Source organism: Macrobrachium rosenbergii, chromosome 21 (assembly GCF_040412425.1).
Source record: "Macrobrachium rosenbergii isolate ZJJX-2024 chromosome 21, ASM4041242v1, whole genome shotgun sequence".
In the NCBI taxonomy this organism is placed as follows: Eukaryota; Metazoa; Arthropoda; class Malacostraca; order Decapoda; family Palaemonidae; genus Macrobrachium; species Macrobrachium rosenbergii.
The window spans coordinates 56,526,773-56,548,098 of NC_089761.1; the positions used below are offsets into that span (position 1 = coordinate 56,526,773).

The following is a 21,326-nucleotide window of genomic DNA, read 5'->3' on the forward strand; positions in this document are numbered from 1 at the left end:
TACGTTGTGGATAATTCGAGTCATTTTGTTAAACTGAATGCTTTGGATTCCCTCACAACAAACAGCTTCCAGCGTATTTAGTATGCAAATGGATAACAAAGCTCTGCGGAACACCGTTAAAAGACTTCCCACCAAAATGTGAGGAGGCTTTAGAGTTGGGAGTGGAGTGTTGCATGGTCTTTTTCGTAGGAGAAAATATTATTTACGATGTTGGGGTTCCAGTTGGTAGACTTTTTTAGTGTATGGAGGGATCCGCATTTGAGCTGAAAAAATACAAAGAGGATATTGTTACCCGTATTTGAGTTAGAAAAGGTATTCAAGTGGTTTGACAAGGGTCGGTCTTTGATTTAGGTAGATAACATGCGGTTCCATGACGTAAACATTTTCTGCAAGCACTTTAGTCCGTAAGCTAACTGATTCCATTGAAATCCTTAGCAAGAAGCCATGCCGCCTCCATTTCCAAATACTGATATGAGTTCCAAAGGTTTGTCTGTTTTGCTTGGGATTGACAGGGCGATCTTCGAGAGCTTATGGAAATGCATGTTGTGATCGCAGCGTGAACTTTCAGTTTTGTAAATTCTCTCTCTCTCTCTCTCTCTCTCTCTCTCTCTCTCTCTCTCTCTCTCTCTCTCTCTCTCTCTCAGGCTTATAAAACTAAATGATGTTATTTAGTTTATAACTAATTTTTTTCCAGTTAGTTCCGTGGGTTTTGGGAAAGCACACATGAAAGATAAACCCCAATGCATTAATTTTCCGGACTTCATTTTTGCCAAAATACCTTTGAAGACGTTTTAGGGCCCGAAAGTCTGTTCACACAGACGGACAGAAATAACAGTTGCTATTTATATCCGGACAAAATGTTCCTGAACTTTGAAGACTAGTCCCACTGAGTGCGTTATGTCTTTTTATAGTAGTCATAGGCATGCCTAGAGGGCACATCTTGTTTTTTAGAGGGTACGAACAAGGGGGTAGGTCTACGTAGAGTCCTTCCATCCTGTGAGGATTCTTCAAAGGTCTGGCTAATGAAGCGGTTCCTGTCGGGTTTCCTCGACCCCTTCCAGCGTCCCCTGCTCTCATTACTTTTGTTTTACTGATATTCTCATCTTTTTGTTATGACGTTGTGTACTTGCTTAGCGCGACGTAAGTCTTAAGTTTTATATCTTTTTCAAGCGTATTACTGTTTCTTCTTCTTCTTAGTTTATTTCCTAGTCGGGATCGCTGTTTATATCTTGAACGCCTCCTTTCATAATTGGTTTTGGAAAATGGTATTAGGACGGATGTCCTTCCTGACTCCAACCCTCCTTATTTATTCGGGCTTGGGACCTCTATTGAGTTGGGCTGGCTTGCTCCACTCAGTGGACAGGTTAAAGGTATTCTTGTTTGTTTGTTGTTTATATCAGTAATAAAAATTCTTTTGTAAGAAAGGTGTCTCGAAAATAGATGTATAATGAAGGAATTCAGTGTATCCCAATAAAATCATTGGAATTATTGATTGACAAGCTTTTTATCCACTGGAATCAAATATAGAATTCCGGGAAGAAATGAGGAATGTTTCTTAGAGATAGTATTTTTTTAATACTTTCCGCGTGCATATTTACCGGTAACATAATTTCGAGTTGTATTTATCTTTCTGTATGATATTTTTCTTTATTGGCTCAAATAAGTAAGATGCGAACGTCATTGACGAGTTACCAAGACATTCATCATTAACCAAACCACCTAAGGTTTGGATACTTTAAGTGAATTGTAAAAAATATTATCATTCTGGCCGTTTTTATTGTATTTATGCTAGCTGCACCTTCTAAATGCTTTATTATTCAAAGATAGTATATATACTTAGGTTTTGCTTGTGAACATACCTTTATCGCTATTTCTCATTCACAATCTACTGACGGACCCATACATGTACGTACAGCTTATTGATGCTTTTCGTACAGTATCCTGCCTTTAATGAAGAGTGCCGTCAGTTCATCTCATATGTTGCACTGAAATGCTGCAGGCATTATTGAATGGGTGTGTTTAGCGTCCCTGAGGACCCAAGCAGCTGCACCCACTTTTTCTACATTTATTTTATCGCCATTCCCGGTTTCTTTTTTCCAATTTACTGTCCAGTCCCTCCCAGTTTCACGTTTAGATCCTTATACTTCATCTCATTTATTTTCCAGATCTTTATACCTTGCTGTGAAACAACTACAACTCCCTTTCAACATTGTCATAAGCGTTAACGTTGCTGAAACCGCCCCAAGAACTTGGCTTTATATTCATAATTTCATCATTCTTTCATTATTTAAGTCTATACGTTAATATTTGCAGCCTAGTGAAGAGTGTTGGTTCCACAGCCCTACCTCGTCTTACCTTCATTGATGTATGACTGATCTTGCATCATTAATTTACCCCTGTTTTGATCCTCCTCCTTAGTCTGTTAATAGTACACTGGAAACAGCTCATAATCTCACACATCACTGCCTCACACCATTGTCCCCAGGGTGAATAACAGCTCTGATTACACCAGGCAAAATTTTGTTCAAATCTTCCACTGATGTTGTAATGTCGGATACTTCACAAACAGTCTTTTCCTGTCAAATTTTAACAATTTCCATTCCCCAAATTCTCATATCAACGTGACTCCCTACTCATCACCTCTCTCTCTCTCTCTCTCTCTCTCTCTCTCTCTCTCTCTCTCATTGATAAACAGCGTTGGCATTATGATTGTGACTCCATGCCATAACTGTTAAGGTGGTGATGGTTTTGGTTGACAAGCAATTATAATAATGCTTATTAATTTTCATGTTAATCATATTTGATCTACAGGCAACATTTCCAAATCATATTTCGCCTATAGGCAACATTTCCATCTCATTCCATTGTTACTTGACTCTAAATTGAAGTTTAAACCATTTTGATAAGGTCAAATCGCTTCCATACTCAGTTGTTGTCGGTTACCTGTGACTGTCTGCCAAGCCAAGCTGCTATTTAAATTTTATTCTGTACCTTTCTTTTAAGGCAGCGTTTCGTGTCCAGTGTTAGCTTGACCTAGTTCAACTTTTTGCATAATGTTCTATGTTACGAGGTCGTTGTCTCATTCTGCTCTTCTTGTTCTCTTAGAGGAATCGCTGCACAATAGGTCAGTATGCAGTGATGAAGTTCGGTTTTGTTAAAACTTGTTAAAACTGTCTTACTCACCCACACACGCATATATACACAGTATCACAGTGGAATAAATTAGTACCTTTTTAATATTTTGAAATGTGTACTGGCTTATTGCTGCGAGGTTTTTTGCTTTTAAAAATAACCGTCAGGTTTACTGATTTTGATTAGCTTTTCTTTTTGTATGATCTGATACCCTGAAATACATTGATTTTGAAGCTATTTATTTGGTTATTGATGTGCTGATGGTTATTTCAAAGAAATGATTTCCTGGTTTTTGAAAAAGGGGATTCTGGTAATTCATTTAGAGGTAATAACGTTTTTCATTATGTTCATACAAACATGAAAGCCACCTTTGTACAAACTAGTACATATACACACATTATTACATTGTAAATTTATATATATATGTGTGTGTGTGTGTGTGTATGGTTTTATGCAAACTTTTTTATATGGCCTATTGAGCGTGTGTAGCTCAAACTCTCAAAACATTACTTAGTATCTGTTTGTCTAAGCTTACAACTTTGCATTGATTACACTGTCAGCATGAAAGTCCTGAGCTAAGTCAAATGTATGCAAATGAAATACCTCATTTGCAAGAAACTGCTTTAAATTGTATTTTCAGACGGCCGAAAATGTCCGTAGAAACGATGAACAAGAGCTATAACCGTGCAATATTAATAAGAGGTAGAGGTGTGTGTTTTAAGTAGGTGTTTGAGTTCACTTGCTGGATGAGGTGAGTCAGTAATAAGGGATGTCATTCATTGTCGGTAACGATCAAATTATAGAAAATCTCGAATGAGGAATTGCCGCTATGCAAATGAGATTACCACGAGCAATGTGTTTCGTGAGTTCCGCTGGTTAGTAAATACGGATGTATCTGCTCCCTTCGTGTTGCGAGTGGGCTTTTGTTTTTTTACTAAATTGCTCTGGTAAACTGTATTTCATGTCATTATTTACTTTCGTTGTTTATTGAGGGCAGTTTGTGTTGATAGCAAATTTTTGTTTTTTCACTGATATTTAGTTTTTTCTTCGGAGTTTTCCATTGAGTTCTTTCTCACTCTTCTATGTAATGATGGTACTCATATACGTGCATATGTGCTGGCATGAGTATATATTTGGTATTCACACACACACATATATATATACACACATACATGCATACATATACATACATAAATTACAGATGCGCGGCAAAACTTCCTGCTCCCAAAACAAAAGCAGTTTTATTATTTATATCGTCACGGAAATAATGTGCCGTGAAATATGCAACCCAGTGTTTTATGCGTGCGAAGATCGAAAAGCATGCCAAAAGGATTTAATAAAACGCTGGTGTTCGCAGGCGTCAGTTAATCCAGTTTCAACCGTCCGTAAATTTTTGCTTGATCCCCGTGACATAAAGATTTCATTAAATTCGCTCGTCGTTCATTCCATACATGGCAGGTCGTTTTCATCATCGGGCTGTGTTTCATGTTTTTAAATGGCTAAACATATTTGCATACATAGAGGAAAGGTGAATGGATGAGAGACCGTACAGCTATTCGGCGAAGGCCCTCGTGGTCTTTGGGAAAATCCCTGGTTGAAGGGATATTATCATTTAGGGGGTGGATTTTAGAACAAAAGGTATAGTCAAGATTTTTTTTACTTGTTCTTGAATTCATCCCCTTTCAATAAGGTGTTTTTCTTATATTTCCCTGTTTTTGGCTGCATTTTTATCCTTGCATCAAGCTGACATTCTTTCTGTGCAGATTGTTTTTGTTTTACTGGTGTTGAGAAAGTCCTTTTAGTACGTCAGTAGGGACATCTTCAGAAAGCGATATTTTTGAAATTGGTTTGCTTGTTTAACTACATACAAGTGACATAGTTTTCGTTGAATTTTTGGACTGCGTTATTTGTAGCTTTTAAACTTCTCTTTATATTTTAATAGGGCCATGCCGGATTTTGACAGTTCTTTTGTAGAAATCAGATCAGTCATAAATGTTCAAATTGTTTACTCGTTCTACTTTAAAGTGGATGGCTCATCAGTTGGCTAATGAAGTTGATTTACCTAGTGTTGTACTATGCGTATACCTTTCTTTGATAACCGCTATACTTTTCCATTAACTTATTTTTATTGTAGTTTGGAACTTCAGGCATAGGAAAAAGGTTTGGAAATTCGATAAATATAATTCCAACTGTGTCATTTTATTTTCTTTTTGTTTTCATTTCAAAAGTCAGAGCTGTTCCACTGTCATGGGTTTGAATTCCCCGAAGGGTCACTCGAGGAGACATTCCTCCGCTTTTTATTATTTTACTGTTTTTTTTTTACCCATTTATTTGTTATATTGTTGCTTTTATTCATTATATATATTCACATTCACTCCCGTTATTCCTCCTGCATGCCACTGAAACTTCCTTATAAAATTAATTTCCATTGATCTGTTCCGTCTTAACACTGTCACCTTATGAATACTAATGTCGGAGTGGTCTTTGTATCCTGAAGCATCTTATATTAATTTCTACGAGAGAATCCGAGAGAGTTTTTAAGATGAATTCCGCTAAGTGATAAAATGTTTCCTGTAAGGAATGTGCTCTAGGCATTGGATATTGCGGCAACTCCAGTGGCACAGTTAGGGTGCGTGAAATATTTCTCTCTCTCTCTCTCTCTCTCTCTCTCTCTCTCTCTCTCTCTCTCTCATGGTGCTTCTACCACCAGCTGAGGTTGTGAATAGCTTTGCTGATAGTCAGTTCAAGAATAGATTAGATAAAGAGGTTGACTTGCTGATAGTCAGTTTGATTGGTTAGATAAAGAGGTTGTGTGTGTGTGTGTATATTTGATTATTATATATAAGGTATATATATATATATATATATATATATATATATATATATATATATATATATGTGTGTGTGTGTGTGTGTGTGTGTTTGTTTGTTAAAACAGTTTTTTTCTCGAATTACATTAGTTGAATGTACTGTTAAAAAGTTGAAACCGCAGTTTGAAGATAATGAGAGGATCCTTAATTGCGAGTTTGTGTATGTATTTTTTTTTTATTAAGGAGGGGGTAACGTGTAAGTTCAGTAATGTAGTATACATATGCTTGTGTTTGTGCTTGGATAAGGATGAGCTTTATTTGGACGGGGAAGCGTGGCTTGAGTTAATGACCATTCTGAAAACAGTGACGTGATGTTAATGAGCATCCTCTTGAAGCTTATGATTTTGTACAGGGAATTTTTCCGTAATTATTCATTTTGACAATGAATAGAGCTGTGAATATCTTGACGTATTCTCACAGTTCTCCTTGCTTCTCCTGTCTTGAGGAAGGTATGCATATGTCTGTTTATTGTGCATTCGTATAAATATACAGATGGTGTAAGGCGAATGAGCTATGGGTCTTCTTAGGCAAATGAACATGTTAGCGTACAAAATCTGTATGTGGACACGCTATATATTTAATTTTACAGATATACTTTCGATCATGGTAAATGAATGTCCTTTTTATGTCTAAAGACACTGTCCAAATCTTCCTAATAAATGAAAGTAACGTTTTGCATTCTCCCATTCCGCTTAATGTATGATTTGACACGAGATGAAATCTCTTTGATAGCCGTTTGATGGTTTATGACTGGACTCAGATAGGCTCCTTTGGTGTTCCCTGTCATTGTCTTAAACTCGTTTATGAAGCTATTAAAACCTTTGGTCCTGGGAATACTGCACATTTATGAGAAACTTCTACTGAACGCAAAGTTTGTTGGATTATGATAACGTTGAATAATCACGTAATAATCAGTACTCTGAAGTTTAATGATATGGTATGTGGTACTTCATCTTTATATTGCAGTCTGGTAAATGATCGCAATACGTACATGTCTAAATATTTGCGAATGTTTCTTTTCTCAAAGTACACTTTATATATATACATACATAGCATTAAGTCGTTTCCCGTAACAGGTGGTGACGAGAGAGAGAGAGAGAGAGAGAGAGAGAGAGAGAGAGAGAGAGAGAGAGAGTCACCTCTCATTATTACATTAAACTCAGTGCAGAAAGCTGTGTGTAGACCTCCCAGTTGTACTGTCTTTCCATTCTCTTCGCATGACTGAAGCATATCAAGCACTGTTGATCTATCTTTTCATCTACACGAACCATTTTACAACTGACAACTATTATTTTCATATTTTTCACCCTGTCAGTCCTTGTTACTTCGCATATAATGTGCAAGCAATCTGTCTTAGCAGTTTCAACGCCTTTTTCTTCATTGCCATTTGATATCAAATCAAAATTCCATGAAGGAGATTTAACTTAATACTCTCTCGATAGATTCTATCTTCTGCTTCCATCTCTCTTCCTGGTCTTTTGCACACACCAGGCTGCCCTCCATGCTTTGTAACTTTCAAATTCCTCTTTTTTTTCTTTAGTATTCGTAGTTTCTTTTCACTTCTTAATGATCCTGTAGCACTGCAAACGTAAGCCATTCCACATTCCATATATGTATATGTATATATATATATATATATATATATATATATATATATATATATATATATATATATATATATATATATGTATATATTACGCACACACAAACATATATATATATGTATATCTTTTAATTTCCACAATGGTCCCGTGGATGAAGTATATAATAAGTCCTCACGTGAAAATGAAAGGAATTGGTACCAAGACTTTCAACTTTTATTCCAAAATCATCTTCAGTACCCTGAAGGTGACTTTGGAATAAAGTTGAAATACCAATTCATTTTATTTATTATATATATATATATATATATATATATATATATATATATATATATATATATATATATATGTGTGTGTGTGTGTGTGTGTGTGTGTGTGTGTGCATGTGTGGGTGTGTGTATATATAATTATCACTAATGTGAATTTTGTTTGGTTTCTCTTTATTTATATCTTGACTGTAAGTGAGCAGAATACATACATGTACACACGTTTAGTAATCATAATTCGTGTCAAGAAACTAAGACCATTTTTTAAAAAGTCTTTTCCTATTTCTCTTGCAAGGTTCAAACTCAAATATCTTTTAGCTGTGACATTTCTCTAGTTTGCTTTTACTGGTTTTGATAGATTCGAAATAGACTTTTCATTTTTTTTGTCTGTTAGCTCTATTTTTAGAATGAACTTGTGTGTAGAAAAAGAGATGTGTATAGTAAGTTGTAGAGGGCAAATGAATTTTTGAATCTAGTCTGCATGGTGCGTGCTAGAGGTGTGAGGTTTTGATTGAGTACTTTAAAAAAATAACAGTGGAATATTCATAACTGATGAGAAATGGTTATAAATTGATATTAAAAAAATAATACAATGAGGCCCTTTTGAACGGGTGGACATTTGTGTAATAAAATGCTATAATAGAATACAATAATAAAACGTATTTTATAAGGGAATAATGTAGAAGTTGAGGGGACTGGTAGTCAGTAAGAAACTACTGAAGAAGTTAAGTTTAAAGAAATATGAAATAAATATTTTGATAAGCAGGGGTTATAAAGGACTAGAAAATGCCGTCAATATTAGTTACTTGTAACTGTAAACCCTGTCCCTATGCAAGATTGGAAGCAGGACGCAATGATTTTGATTCATGGTAGGGTATGTTCATTTTTCTGAAAGCTAAGCTCTTTTAAAAGCAAGAGTCCAAATGTACTTGTCATGTAGTCTTCGATTTTGAACTAGAAAATTATACTGTTAAGTAATTGGTGTTTTGTTTCGGATATGGCCACACCATCCAAGAGGCAACTTTACATGGATCGTGTAGATTTATGCATTTACAGTTTGTATAGGTTTTTACACATAACAACTGTGTGTGATGACATTAAAATTGGCAAACATTTCAATAGTTATAGTTTTGATTGTCACAATTTCAAGTTTCTTCATCGCCTATTAGTATTTTGTATTCTTTACAGCTGTATCCGTATTAATGTCATGGAGTAATTCAACGTTTGCTATGATATGCCGTATTGACGGCAAAATTTGAACTAGAAATAAGGGTCAGTACCGATACAGCTCATACATCTAATTCGAGACATCGCCCAAGATTCGTTTTTATTCTTCTTTTGGGCGCACTAGATACGAAAGGCTGCAAGGAGCTCTTTACCACTTGCTCCTGCATATGCATGTCACACCATTTGCATAGTTAATGACTGGCCTGAGGTAAAGGGGACGAGAAGGAATGAGAGAACCTGGTTTTGTTGAGGGGAGCGAGAAGGGGAAACGCTTTTGGCCACTCGTACTTTTTCTCCTTTACCTTTTTGTCGACCCCTAGGCTTTCTTGTTTTTGTGTTTCTCTGAGCAGCAAAGGTATGCGAGTGGAACTGGTTTAGATCGTGGTAATAAATGCACACTGTGTGAAGTCATATTTTTATTGGTTATGGTAGTTTCTAGATTTTATCTGAAGACTTAATAAAGTTGACCATATCGAAGGTTAGTGTTATCGAAACTGGGATTCAACTAGATTATTTCTGGGAAACGCCACTTGTGTCACTGCAGTTTTGTGCTGAAAATTATATGTGCCCTCACTCTGAAGTGTTTTCTGTGCAAGTTGTTATCAGTGTATGGGTGTTATATTCTTTTATGCGTTCATATATCATATGTCATTTATATCTTAGTACCGGACAGAAAAACGAATAGTATTGTGAGTGTTGCATATCAAGGTTTAGTAACTTTTTCCGAGTCCTTGAGGACGTGCCCGAGTGCTGCACCTTTGTAGCGTTATTATTGCAAATCTTGATTTCATATGAAGTTTATTTCTTTAAATGTCTGTTTTTAAATTAGTATTGGAGTTAGAGGAGAAAAAAAAGGTAGGGAGGTCTGCTTACTGAATTTATTTAGCCACAAATTTCATGTTGATGCTGTTTCCCGTAGGGTATGTGAGGCCACCTATAACCAAAATAAAAATATTTCTGCAATATCGAAATAATGTAAAATTCGGCTTCAGAACAATGCATTGCGTTATTGCTCGAAGATGACCATTCCTTAAATATAGGATAACCTTCTATGAGTCTTATGTGTTTCTCTTTTTCCATTCTTTAATGTCATAGTGAAGGTTTATCTTTGATGCATTAATGACTAACGTCATTAAGGAATTGATTTGGCGTCTACCAGTTATCGTGAGGCAATAGTTGCAAAGATCATATAGTTCATCATCAAACATTTCAGATTATTGGGGCCCATCTGCTTTTTTCTTTTTTTCTTTGAACCGTTTCTAGATAATGCGCTACAGGTAATTTAAACTGTTTTGCATAATTACTGAAAACATATAATTTTACTTCCTATTTTACATTATATTTTACAAAAAAGATGGAATATTTTTTGCAAGTTATCAGTCGTTTAGAATTAAAGTTATGTAGAAAATATTTTTTTTAAATACTGTTAGAATTTAATTTGATGAGTTTTTGAGGGAATTGTTATAAAGAAGTTCAGGGATTTTCTGTTTTCAGTATGAAATCCAAAATTTTTGGTTTATTATTTTTTCTGCCAATTTTTATTTTCTTTGCCAAATGTCGTGTAATTTTGTCGCAACGAAGTTTTTCCATTCTCCTTTTATTTTCGTAGAACGGATGTGTATTGTGAGATTTTGCCAGCATGAAATAAGACTATTTCTTGTGCTCTGTGGGTCTGTGTTTTCTTATAGGTCGAATGCTCCCATTTTTCTAGATCAAGTTCTTTTTATTGAAAACTCATTTGAAAAATGAAGGCTCTTATTCTTCTCCGTTCCTTCATGCTAACTTTTCTTCCTCAAGCCCTCTGTGAACATTCATTTTCACTTCAGTGATAAGTTATATTCTGGACAAAATAGCGGGTATTATTTTATTATTTATATATATATTGTTATTATTATTATTATTATTATTATTATTATTATTATTATTATTATTATTATTATTATTGCAACAGTGATTTTGGTCCTCAGTGTGTCCGCTTTCTTTTTTTAAGTATCACTTCAAAATTCCCGTGAAACTATTTTCTTTCAGATATATATTTTCCATTATTTATATTGGATGTTATTCCTTACAAGACGATGACTGGTGTTTAGCCCGTAGGTCTGATGTTTTTCCAACATACAAGAATCAAAGTTAACCCATGACGCTAAATGTTTTCCCTCACTGGCCTGGCACTTGGATACCGTAGGGCACCTTGCATGGTGTAGTGAGCTGGGTGATGGTGGTGGGGTAGGTTTTCCTACCTACAAAGGCCTTACCATGGTGGTAAGGCCAGTTTAGAGCATCTAGTCGAAGATTGTTCGTCTTTTCGTCCTCCTATTTTTCGAGTCATTTCTTCTTCCCCACTATCTGGATGGGTCTTCTGTTGATTGTTTTGGCATGGCTTTGGACCATCCCCGTATGTTAGGTAACTAGTGAGTGAGTACCTGCTCTCCATTTTAGCAGGTCCACATATCCCTATTCGTTTTTGTTACGTTTCCTACTCTGCACTCCCAACTTTATCTTTTGTTATTCAGAGTGGTTCTGGTAGCAGAGTGCTTTTCGGGGGTTGTATTTAAACTCAACCTAAGTGGGGTATAACATGAAGTTCCTATGAAGTTCCCACTGACTGCACAGGTCCGGAATCCCAACAGCTGGGTAAGGTATGATGCAGAAGATGTACTGAGATACCAGCTTTCTTCATTGCTTCCAGTGCACTTACAGGGTGACTACACCTGCCCAAACCCAAATGAGATAGAAATCTAAAGGGTAAGTTCATTCTATATTTCCTTCGATTCCCAATTAAGCTCTGCTACTCATTCACAACAGGGTCGACTGGGAGAGCGGCAAGCAGAACCGAATCATAGTACTTGCAAATGTTAGCTGATGCTCTGCCGCTGAACCACTTCACCCCAAGTTGTAACTGCGCCAGCTCATTTGCCAGCGCTTGCAGGCTTTACTATCTGTTCCAAGAAACATAAGTGTAATTAAATATCAGGCGATAAGGAAAATGTGAAATTAGATTCGTGTGACATAAATGGTGAGTAACTGCAACAAATACTACTACTCTACTGTAAAATATTATACTAATTGTGATAGTATTGATACGGTACATAAAACAACCGTTATTGAATATGATGAGAGTTTCATTAATGGTTATGGATCAGCGCATAAATTTGAATTCATTTAACATTGGTAGAATGGCAGAGGGCCATCCGAAGCTGAAAAGGGGGGAACTCGAGCGTAATCCACCTTGTATCTTATTCATTCAATATGATCATTAGCGTTTTTCTCAAAAGGTTATTGGACATCTACAGATGTGGTCGTCGCTCTTATTTTATCATTCTGCAAATTGCTTGGGAAGTATTGCAAAAAGTTAAGTATACCTTAGTTTAACCAGACCACTGAGCTGATTAACAGCTCTCCTAGGGCTGGCCCGAAGGATTAGACTCATTTTACGTGGCTAAGAACCAGTTGGTTACCTAGCAACGGGACCTACAGCTTATTGTGGAATCCGAACCACCTATTACAACGAGAAATGAATTTCTATCACCTGAAATAAATTCCTCTAATTCTTCATTGGCCGGCCGGGGAATCGAACGCTGGCCCAGCAGAGTGCTATCCGAGAGCGTTACAGACCCGTCCAGTGAAGAACTGGGAAGTATTGCAGAGGCCTCGACCTGTTTATCTTCTGTTTATCCGGTAATTTGTCATAATGATTGCCTTTCGCTCATATTGTGCACAGAATTTACAGTTGATATGATCTCGTTGAGTTAAAAAATGGGTTAGGTTTGTATTTTGTTGTGAATGTGATATTTCGAAAATTATAGATTAAGTGATTTTAATGACATGACTTGACATGAAATCTGAAGTATAAAATGGTCCTCGTTCAGTATTTGTGATTTTTGTGGAAAGTCGAAGATTTTTATCATAAAAGAGGAATGTTGAAATTGTCGTCTTGCGCGTGCAGTTCAGTAATTATACGGGTATTTTGTGTTAACTAATACCCATACGAGGTGAGCAGGCTAATAGTTGCTGGTGCGAGGGGATTCTTCGTGCATTCAGGAGCTTAGTGATGCTTTCATTTGACTTTGCTGGTTAGCATATGGAATTGTTTTACATCGTCCTGAGCTGGGTCTTCTAAATTTAGTCCTTTATCTTTTCATTTCAGTTGAAGTATGTACATCCTTTTATTGATGAAATTAAAAAGGAATATTTTTATGTGTAGTGCGTTCGTGTGTGCTGTTTTTCTCCTCCAAGCCCTTGCGAACATTTTATTCTTTAATGACTGTGAGGCAGTGAAATGTTATAACGAATTCGTATTGCAAATAAAACTGGGGAAGGAAAGGAGTTTGTGAGGATGATTTTTTATATTGTGTTTATTCACATCAGTAAATATCCTGCATTGTGGTTTGGAAGAGAATTTTAACTTTTTTTTTTTTTTTTTTTTTTTTTTTTACAAATTCTGTTTCTCGTATATTTTTCGCTTTAGTTGAAAATGTGGTGACCCCATTTTTTAAGATATGAGTAAAAGTAAAAACTATTTATATTGAATGGTAGTTACTCAGGCTCTCCATAATAAAAAAAAAGTATATGTTTGTTTGCTTTTTATGTCAAAACTAATTTCACTTCTAGGAGTAAAGGGAGAAGAAAGATGTTCCGTGCTTAATCTTGAAAGTTTTCCAGTTCTATTCCTGCTTGCCTGTTTCAGATCGAGACTATTCGAACACCCTAGCTATAACTGAAGTCGTCATTTTCATGAAAAATAAAGAATGGATTTTCAAGACTTTACTTCAGCTTATGCTCTCAGCTCTATAGATTTAAGAACATATACCAGATGTGCTGCTATCTTTCCCACCAAGTATTTGATAAAGGGGAAAAATCTAATTAACCGTATCTCTCTCGCTCCTACTCTGCACGGAAATATATTAGAAAATTATCTCGTTGGTAGAAATGAAGATGAAATTCATTGTGATAATTCGGTGATAATGGTGATGACTTAATTGTGATTAATTAATGCTGATTAGCAAGACCTTAATGAATATCATAATTGTAGCGTTGAATCATCTCTTGAGATACGATGAGGGACTGACTAAGTGGTTATTATTGAGCCTTATTTGGTAAGGGAAATGAGCAATGGAAGAGTAAAGCGGAGGTCGTAAGCTGCGTCACGCCTCGACAACAATTAAACAGTATTAGATAATAGAGAGAATCCCGTCTTCTTGTTTCCATATCACAACACCTCACGTCACAACAAGCTTCCCTCCTCTAATTACTTGGCGGAGAGGGTGAGGTAGGGAGAAATCTCTCCTCCCCTTGCAGAGATAGAGAGAGAGAGAGAGAGAGAGAGAGAGAGAGAGAGAGAGAGAAATCCTTCATAGCCTCTTTCACTAAGAGAGAGGGAGACCGAGAGTGAGACCCTCTTCCTTCCCTCTTGAAAGGTCCTAAAGAGGACAGTTTTGCCGTGACAAGCGTGGAATTAGTCTAGACCCTTCAGACTTTAATTATAATATTCCTCCCCAACACCCTACGTACTCATTCTCTTTCTTTGTCCTCTTGTTTGTTTGAAAACTTCATAAAACATAAGTCGTTAAACACGCAGTTTCTCTTCGGAAGAGGAGAAAAAGCAAATCTGTTTGAGAAAGGGAATGGATATTTATATGAAATGGATGCTCGTCCGGGTGTAACTTGTCTGAGTGATGAAACAGCCTTTGTTAATATCATATTATATTTCTTGTATATGACATCATTTCCTTGCGCCTGGGATTCATTTCGATAAAAATTCTTATTCAGTTAAAACGTTCCTTGATAGTTATTATAAAATGAAGGTGTTTTGTATTGTCTTAAGAGTTAATAATTCTTAATAGCGCCTGAAGAGCATTATATATATATATATATATATATATATATATATATATATATATATATATATATATATATATATATATATATATATATATATATATATATATATATGTATGTTTGTTTTTAATATTTGTTTTTAACAGCTATTTTATTTATACACTGATTCATTTTAAAACAACCAACGGCCTCATCTTCAATGCTGGGCGTGAAAGTCGCATCTTCTGCTGACATTGTGAAGAATAATCTACTCAAAGATAAAAGAATTTTTATCATAGCGTTTGGAAACAAATGGGACCCTCAGATTAGGCCTAGGGACGATTGTCAAGACCTCAGTTCCATTTGAGGCGGAATCCCCTTCCCATCAGAGGAAAAAACTGATATTCAGCATTTACATTCTCCTTTTTTATAATAAGCATCTCGGGTAAATGAGCCTCGGCATATTTTACTAGGAAACAAGTAAATGAGGAAAAAAGGTTGGTACAATATTGATACAACAAAGTTTTCAGGAAAATGAAGAAACACTCGCACACACATACAGAGAGAGAGAGAGAGAGAGAGAGAGAGAGAGAGAGAGAGAGAGACTTTTGAGAGATGTGTTTGTTGAGATGAACCTTAATTTGACATACATAAGTTGAGTACATATAAATATATATGAAGACACACCTCTGTATAACATTCTAATTATTTCTTATACTGTATATACAAATAGCTGTGCGTTTTGTATAAAAACTTGAGAAATTTATGTATTTATTTATAGATAGATATAGGTACATCCATCTATATATATACACACATACATACATACATACATACATACATACATACATACATATATATATATATATATATATATATATATATATATATATATATATATATATATATATATATATATATATCTCACCATATGCCTGACTGATGCGTGGAGACAAGATCGTAACAATAAAATGACAATTAATTATGTACATTATTGCTGACACTTCACCTAATAAAATCTCGTCCTCTTCACCCCCCCTCATCTCTCTCTCTCTCTCTCTCTCTCTCTCTCTCTCTCTCTCTCTCTCTCTCTCTCTCTCTCCATAAAAAAATCGTCTGAATTTAGTGGATGAACTGTCGCTTACACATTTGCGTTTCCCGTCCGGTGAAAGTAATTGCAAACAAAATTAATTTTCGCTTGCTCATGGAACACACTGCGCTATCCTGACTCTTCTATGCCCGGGATATGAAATTTGCATAGGTACTTGAATTTAATAGACCCATTATGAAAATATTTGCAAATGGATTGTTTCATACGGGCGAAGAGACTCTCATCCTTATTTGAAAATTCATTTGTTTATACAAGCAGCGGATAGGTTTGGTATACTTGTTCTTCATTAAAACGACGTTGAACGGGATTGTAGAATCTAGGTTTAGGAGCCTTTGCACGCTCCCAGAGCAGGATATCGTGCGAGTGTGGTGAAAATTAAATTGGAGCACCCGTATTTCTTGTATAAAGTATTCAAGCAAGGTCGAAGACAGTAGTTCTCGGTTGCTCATTATGAATTCATTCTATTTTATTGTAGCATTTCACATCTTAAGTACACATGAAGATTTTAACTTTTCTCCTACGTCGCGTGATAGTGTAATCAGTACATTCAGATGGCTTTGTTTGTATCAGTGAAATGTTTCTGTGATTATATCCTGTGCTCAGCGCTATGGGATTTATTGATAACGGGATAGGCTGCGTTTTTCTTAAATATTCAGTATTTCCATATTTCTTGAGTCAAAGCCTTGACACCCAAGTTATCAGTTCTTTAATTAACAGGGGAGATATATATATATATATTTATATATATATATATATATATATATATATATATATATATATATATATATATATATATATATATATACAAGTATATATATATATAATGTCTATGTAATATGCATAAAGTATACAGAATATATACGTACATACATAAACGTATATACATACACACATACTAATATCGAAGAGGGTCTAGACGGCAAGTTTCAGTCTTGTGGAACGTGCTTACCGTCCCGAAACACGGACCAGGATACCCCAATTCTTGATACTTTTCTATATGGGCCAGTGATGGGAGAGACAAGTCCCAGGCTGGATGACGGAGGTCAATGTTAGATGTATTATCTATAGACTACAGTTGTTACTTGAAAAATAGTTATGGTACGCATATATATACATACATATATATATATATACTCTATATACATACATACATATATGTGTGTGTGTCTATCGTATGTGTGTTAACAAGCACGCGTAAAGAGTAGTCATACATATATGCCCGATGATTGGATTATTGTGTAAAAGAGAGGAGTGAGTGCAGTTGGATTTTGAAAATTTTAAATGAAATTAACTGCAACAGTGTTAATGATTTTAGTTGGCCAAATTGTCATTATCAGTGTAATCGTGTAATGATACGTTAAATTGCTGCTTTATTCTCCCAAAATAACTGTTTTCTACGTGCGATTACACATCCATCAGAAAGGCTTAAAGAAAATCTATTGCGGCTGTCAAGTGCAGAAATTGCTTTTTACTTTCATTAATGGACGTGGTTTTAGCATTTCTTTCTTTTTCCTTTTTGCTCCGCTGGGTATATCCGAGTTCATTCCAAACTTAGAATTAATTCTTAAACACGTATTATCTCAGTGATTAATTTTACAGGGTAGAAGATCGTGCATTGTGCTTTCAACTGACGAGTGGAAATGTGTTAATTAGTTCTTGTGTCGTGACTCAATAAAGAAAAATAGAAAGTTTGAAAATTAATCGTTGATAGTGTGAATTTTTTAACAAGTATGGAAATGAGCAAAAGCTTATTGTAAGTGTTGACATTTAGAATAAATTTTTTGTTTTCTTATCGTGATGATGATAATGATGATCAGAGATTTGGATTATTATTGGTGATGGAGGTGTGGCACGATAATTCCCTGCGAGGGGCGACCCGGCCCCTTCCCCAGGCCCCCTCCATTTCCCTGGCCTTCTCTTCATCTCCTTCTCCTTCTTCCTCTTCTTCCTCCTCGTCCCCTTCGCCACGTGGACCTGTTTTCGGGGCGAGACATCAGCAAGGGGTCAATGCCGGGGAAACAGGCAGGGAAGGATCAGGTGGAGAAGGAGTGTTAGGAAGCGGGGGCGGAGGAGGGGTAGGAGGAGGTGGAGGAGGAGGAGGATTGAATCCCGTAGATGAATCTCAAGGGACCCAGCCCAGGTTGTACTATACTGGGGGGATTACGTACCCTTCTGTGAATTCCTGTGTGGGCGACCCTCGGGTTCATTGCAGTGTTGAGTTTGATGGTAAAGAAAGGCTTTACTCTGAAAATGTGCAAGTGAGGACGGCTCTCGACTCTTACTTGGAGTCTGCGCCTCACCTGAATGGTGAAATGAATAGTGATTTCGGAAGAACAAAGGAAAATGGGAAAATCGCCTTTAGCATGAATAGCCTTGTGAATGCACTGAGGGAGCAGGGGGCCGCCCCAGATGTCGGCGATGACTGGAAGAGCGGGTCCTCTGGAAGCCGCTTAGAGAGAAGCATGGACCACCCGAGCACCACCAGCACCACAGCTACCACGCTTTCTTCTCCCACGGTTGTGGTGAGAACCTTAAATGGCCTTCACTCAGATCCCCATTCCCTTTACCCCCACCCACAGCAAAGTTACCGAGCTGTCGAAGAGAACCTGAGGCGTCACAAGACACAGAACGGGAAAATATCGGCCTTGAATGGTGCTGCCGAAAATGGCATCAGCGTATCCAAGTACAACAACATCAGGTTGCAAAATGCTGCCCAGACCTTAGCTGGCGTCGGGTACTGTAGAGAGGGATTTGCTCCCTTACCTCTTGATTTGGGTTTAGGCGCCAGTACCCTCAGGCACTCTCCTGGCGCTGGTCGTACACGCCCATCTGGTAACCACATCACCATCAGGCCAAAGCCCTTGCTGCATGTTAGTGAGAATGGCCCTGAAAATGCCCCCGACGACGGGTTGATTGATGGTGGCGGGGGTCCATCTGGGCGCGTCAAGAACTTGTGCGGTTCCTTCAACTTAGCAGGAGACACAATGGAGGGCATTATACAGTGCCTGGTTTTTCTCAAGGCTTTTAGTGTAAGTAGTCCGAGGACGGAAACTCGGGAATGCTTCATTTTATTCATCTCCGTGCATGATCTTTACAACGTCATTTTCAATCCTGTTTTCTTTGCCAGTGCGTGGCCATGCATGTCAGGTTGCTTGTGTTGCTTTGTGCTTGCATAAATATTTTCCGAATGCAAAATACAAAAATGTCAGCTTGTTATAAGAAAAAGGTAAGTGTGAGTAAAATAATTTAAAGCTTAAATTATTCCGGTGAATAAGCCGTTGTTTCCATTTGAATATTACGAGTCGAGTGAAGCCTTGTGTTTTTTACTATGAATCTGATTAGTATTAATTTTCATTTTAGAACTAACTCTCTCTCTCTCTCTCTCTCTCTCTCTCTCTCTCTCTCTCTCTCTCTCTCTCTCTCTCTCTCTCTCTCTCTCAACAGTGTACATATAAATTTAATTGCAACAGAATGAGAAGAGCATTTTACAAATAAGTGAAAAAGCTGAATTTATTTCAACATTAATTAGATGTTTCTGTTGTGAAACGATAACATCATTTTTTATTGTTAAGCACCATATTTAGCTGAAGTCAGGAACAATTCTGTTTTCGCAAACGTAGATAAAAGTATCAATTTGTTATTTATTTACCTGTTACGATTTACATTAGCGATTACTTTAGTACGTCCTTTCACAAATCGATGGGACTAACTCTTTAGAGATGCAAATTTGATTTCCCTGCTCTTAGGTCCTGCGATTAACATAAGAGTCGTTGGTTAATTGGATGATATGCCAGAAAGTCATCAGACTGGTTGATTACGCTTTTAGCATAGGATTGCAGATGAATATCCTTAAGAGAAATAGATGGGAGATTAATATCCGCAATATCAAGGTTATTAACTGTAGTCCATTATATAGCCATAAACCGTTTTGCTTCATTTTTTACATCACGACATTTATTTTCCATATACAGTTTTTTCATCAAGTAGTATTTATTAATATATATATATATATATATATATATATATATATATATATATATATATATATATATATATATATATATATATATATATACATATATGTAAATATGTGTTGGTATGTAATTGAATTCCAGCTTCCTGTTGATGCATTACTCATTCGTTTCTTAGCTAACGAATATAGTAAGAAAACGGTAATTATTTTGACTTGGAAGCCACTTACGCTCTCATCCTTTTGGGCGTGGAAAAGGTCTGTCGTCACTGATATGTGTGGGCCAAGTTCTGAGATGAGGATTAAATGTTTGCCAAATGAAGTTTGCATGAAATATGTCATTTATATCTATTAATTTCCAGGTTTTCGATCATATGCACGTTACCTTTCGAATATTCATTTTCAAGCAGATGCATTTTCATGAAGGTCTTGGGTTTATTATTCTTATAGATATATTCTAATGGTGAATATGGGTCATCGGATTTCTCTCTCTCTCTCTCTCTCTCTCTCTCTCTCTCTCTCTCTCTCTCTCATGAGTTGTTTGTGTCAGATTAAATTTGCTTTCTTTGGTTGAAAAGTAGACAAAGTTTATTTTATTATTGAGGCTCTTACGGCTTTGCATGAAAGAGAACAATAAGTGTTTTTCCATTGCCTGTTTGAACTTCAGTTTTTAAAGATGCTGCAACTTCGTCTTACTTTTGTGTATGTATGGACTAGACCTCTCACCGTCCCTTTACTGTGAGAGAGTCGGTACTCGAGAAACAACTCATCATATTTCGAAGATAAAAGAAACAAGATGAAGAAGGAGGAATGGAAGTTCGGGCTTTTTAATTAGTTCAGAATTTCGTCTTAATGTTCCTTATGTCACTGTCGCTGGAGAGCTTTTTTTAAGAATGTATTTTTTATGGGCTGCAAGAAAATTTCGTTTGTTGTAGTTATTATAATGTTTGTTAATGTCCCGTAGTTTTATGTTTTAATTAGAATGTAACAGTTGTGATATTATAGGTATGGCTGCCTAAATGTGATTGACCCTAATTTCAGTATATATTATGAACTTTTGTATGTTTCTTATGTGTATCCATGCTGCTTATAGACCAGAACAGTGCATTTTGAAAATAGATACTTTGTTAAAGGTAAATACTGAGCATGAATAGATTGATTGTTGGGCGCAATTCACATGACGGTTTATCTTCATGGAAATAAGTAGACCGGTGGGAGCGGTGCATGAGGACGGCATGGGAGACAAATGGAGAATGCCAACAAACTTTGTTTTGCTCTTACCAGCAGCATTAATGTCAGAGATTGGAGTTGTCGTATCACTGAAAACTTCAA

At 36.3% G+C, this 21,326-nt stretch overlaps 1 protein-coding gene across 1 annotated transcript in view; it reads left to right on the forward strand.

Moving 5' to 3' along the window:
- Positions 1 to 21,326, forward strand: part of LOC136850207 (uncharacterized) — a 357,433-nt gene that overhangs the window by 81,485 nt on the left and 254,622 nt on the right. The window contains exon 2 of the mRNA XM_067123844.1: positions 17,624 to 19,053. Coding sequence (XP_066979945.1) covers positions 17,863 to 19,053 — 1,191 coding nt within the window. The 5' untranslated portion in view covers positions 17,624 to 17,862. The remainder of the gene's footprint in view (positions 1 to 17,623; positions 19,054 to 21,326) is intronic.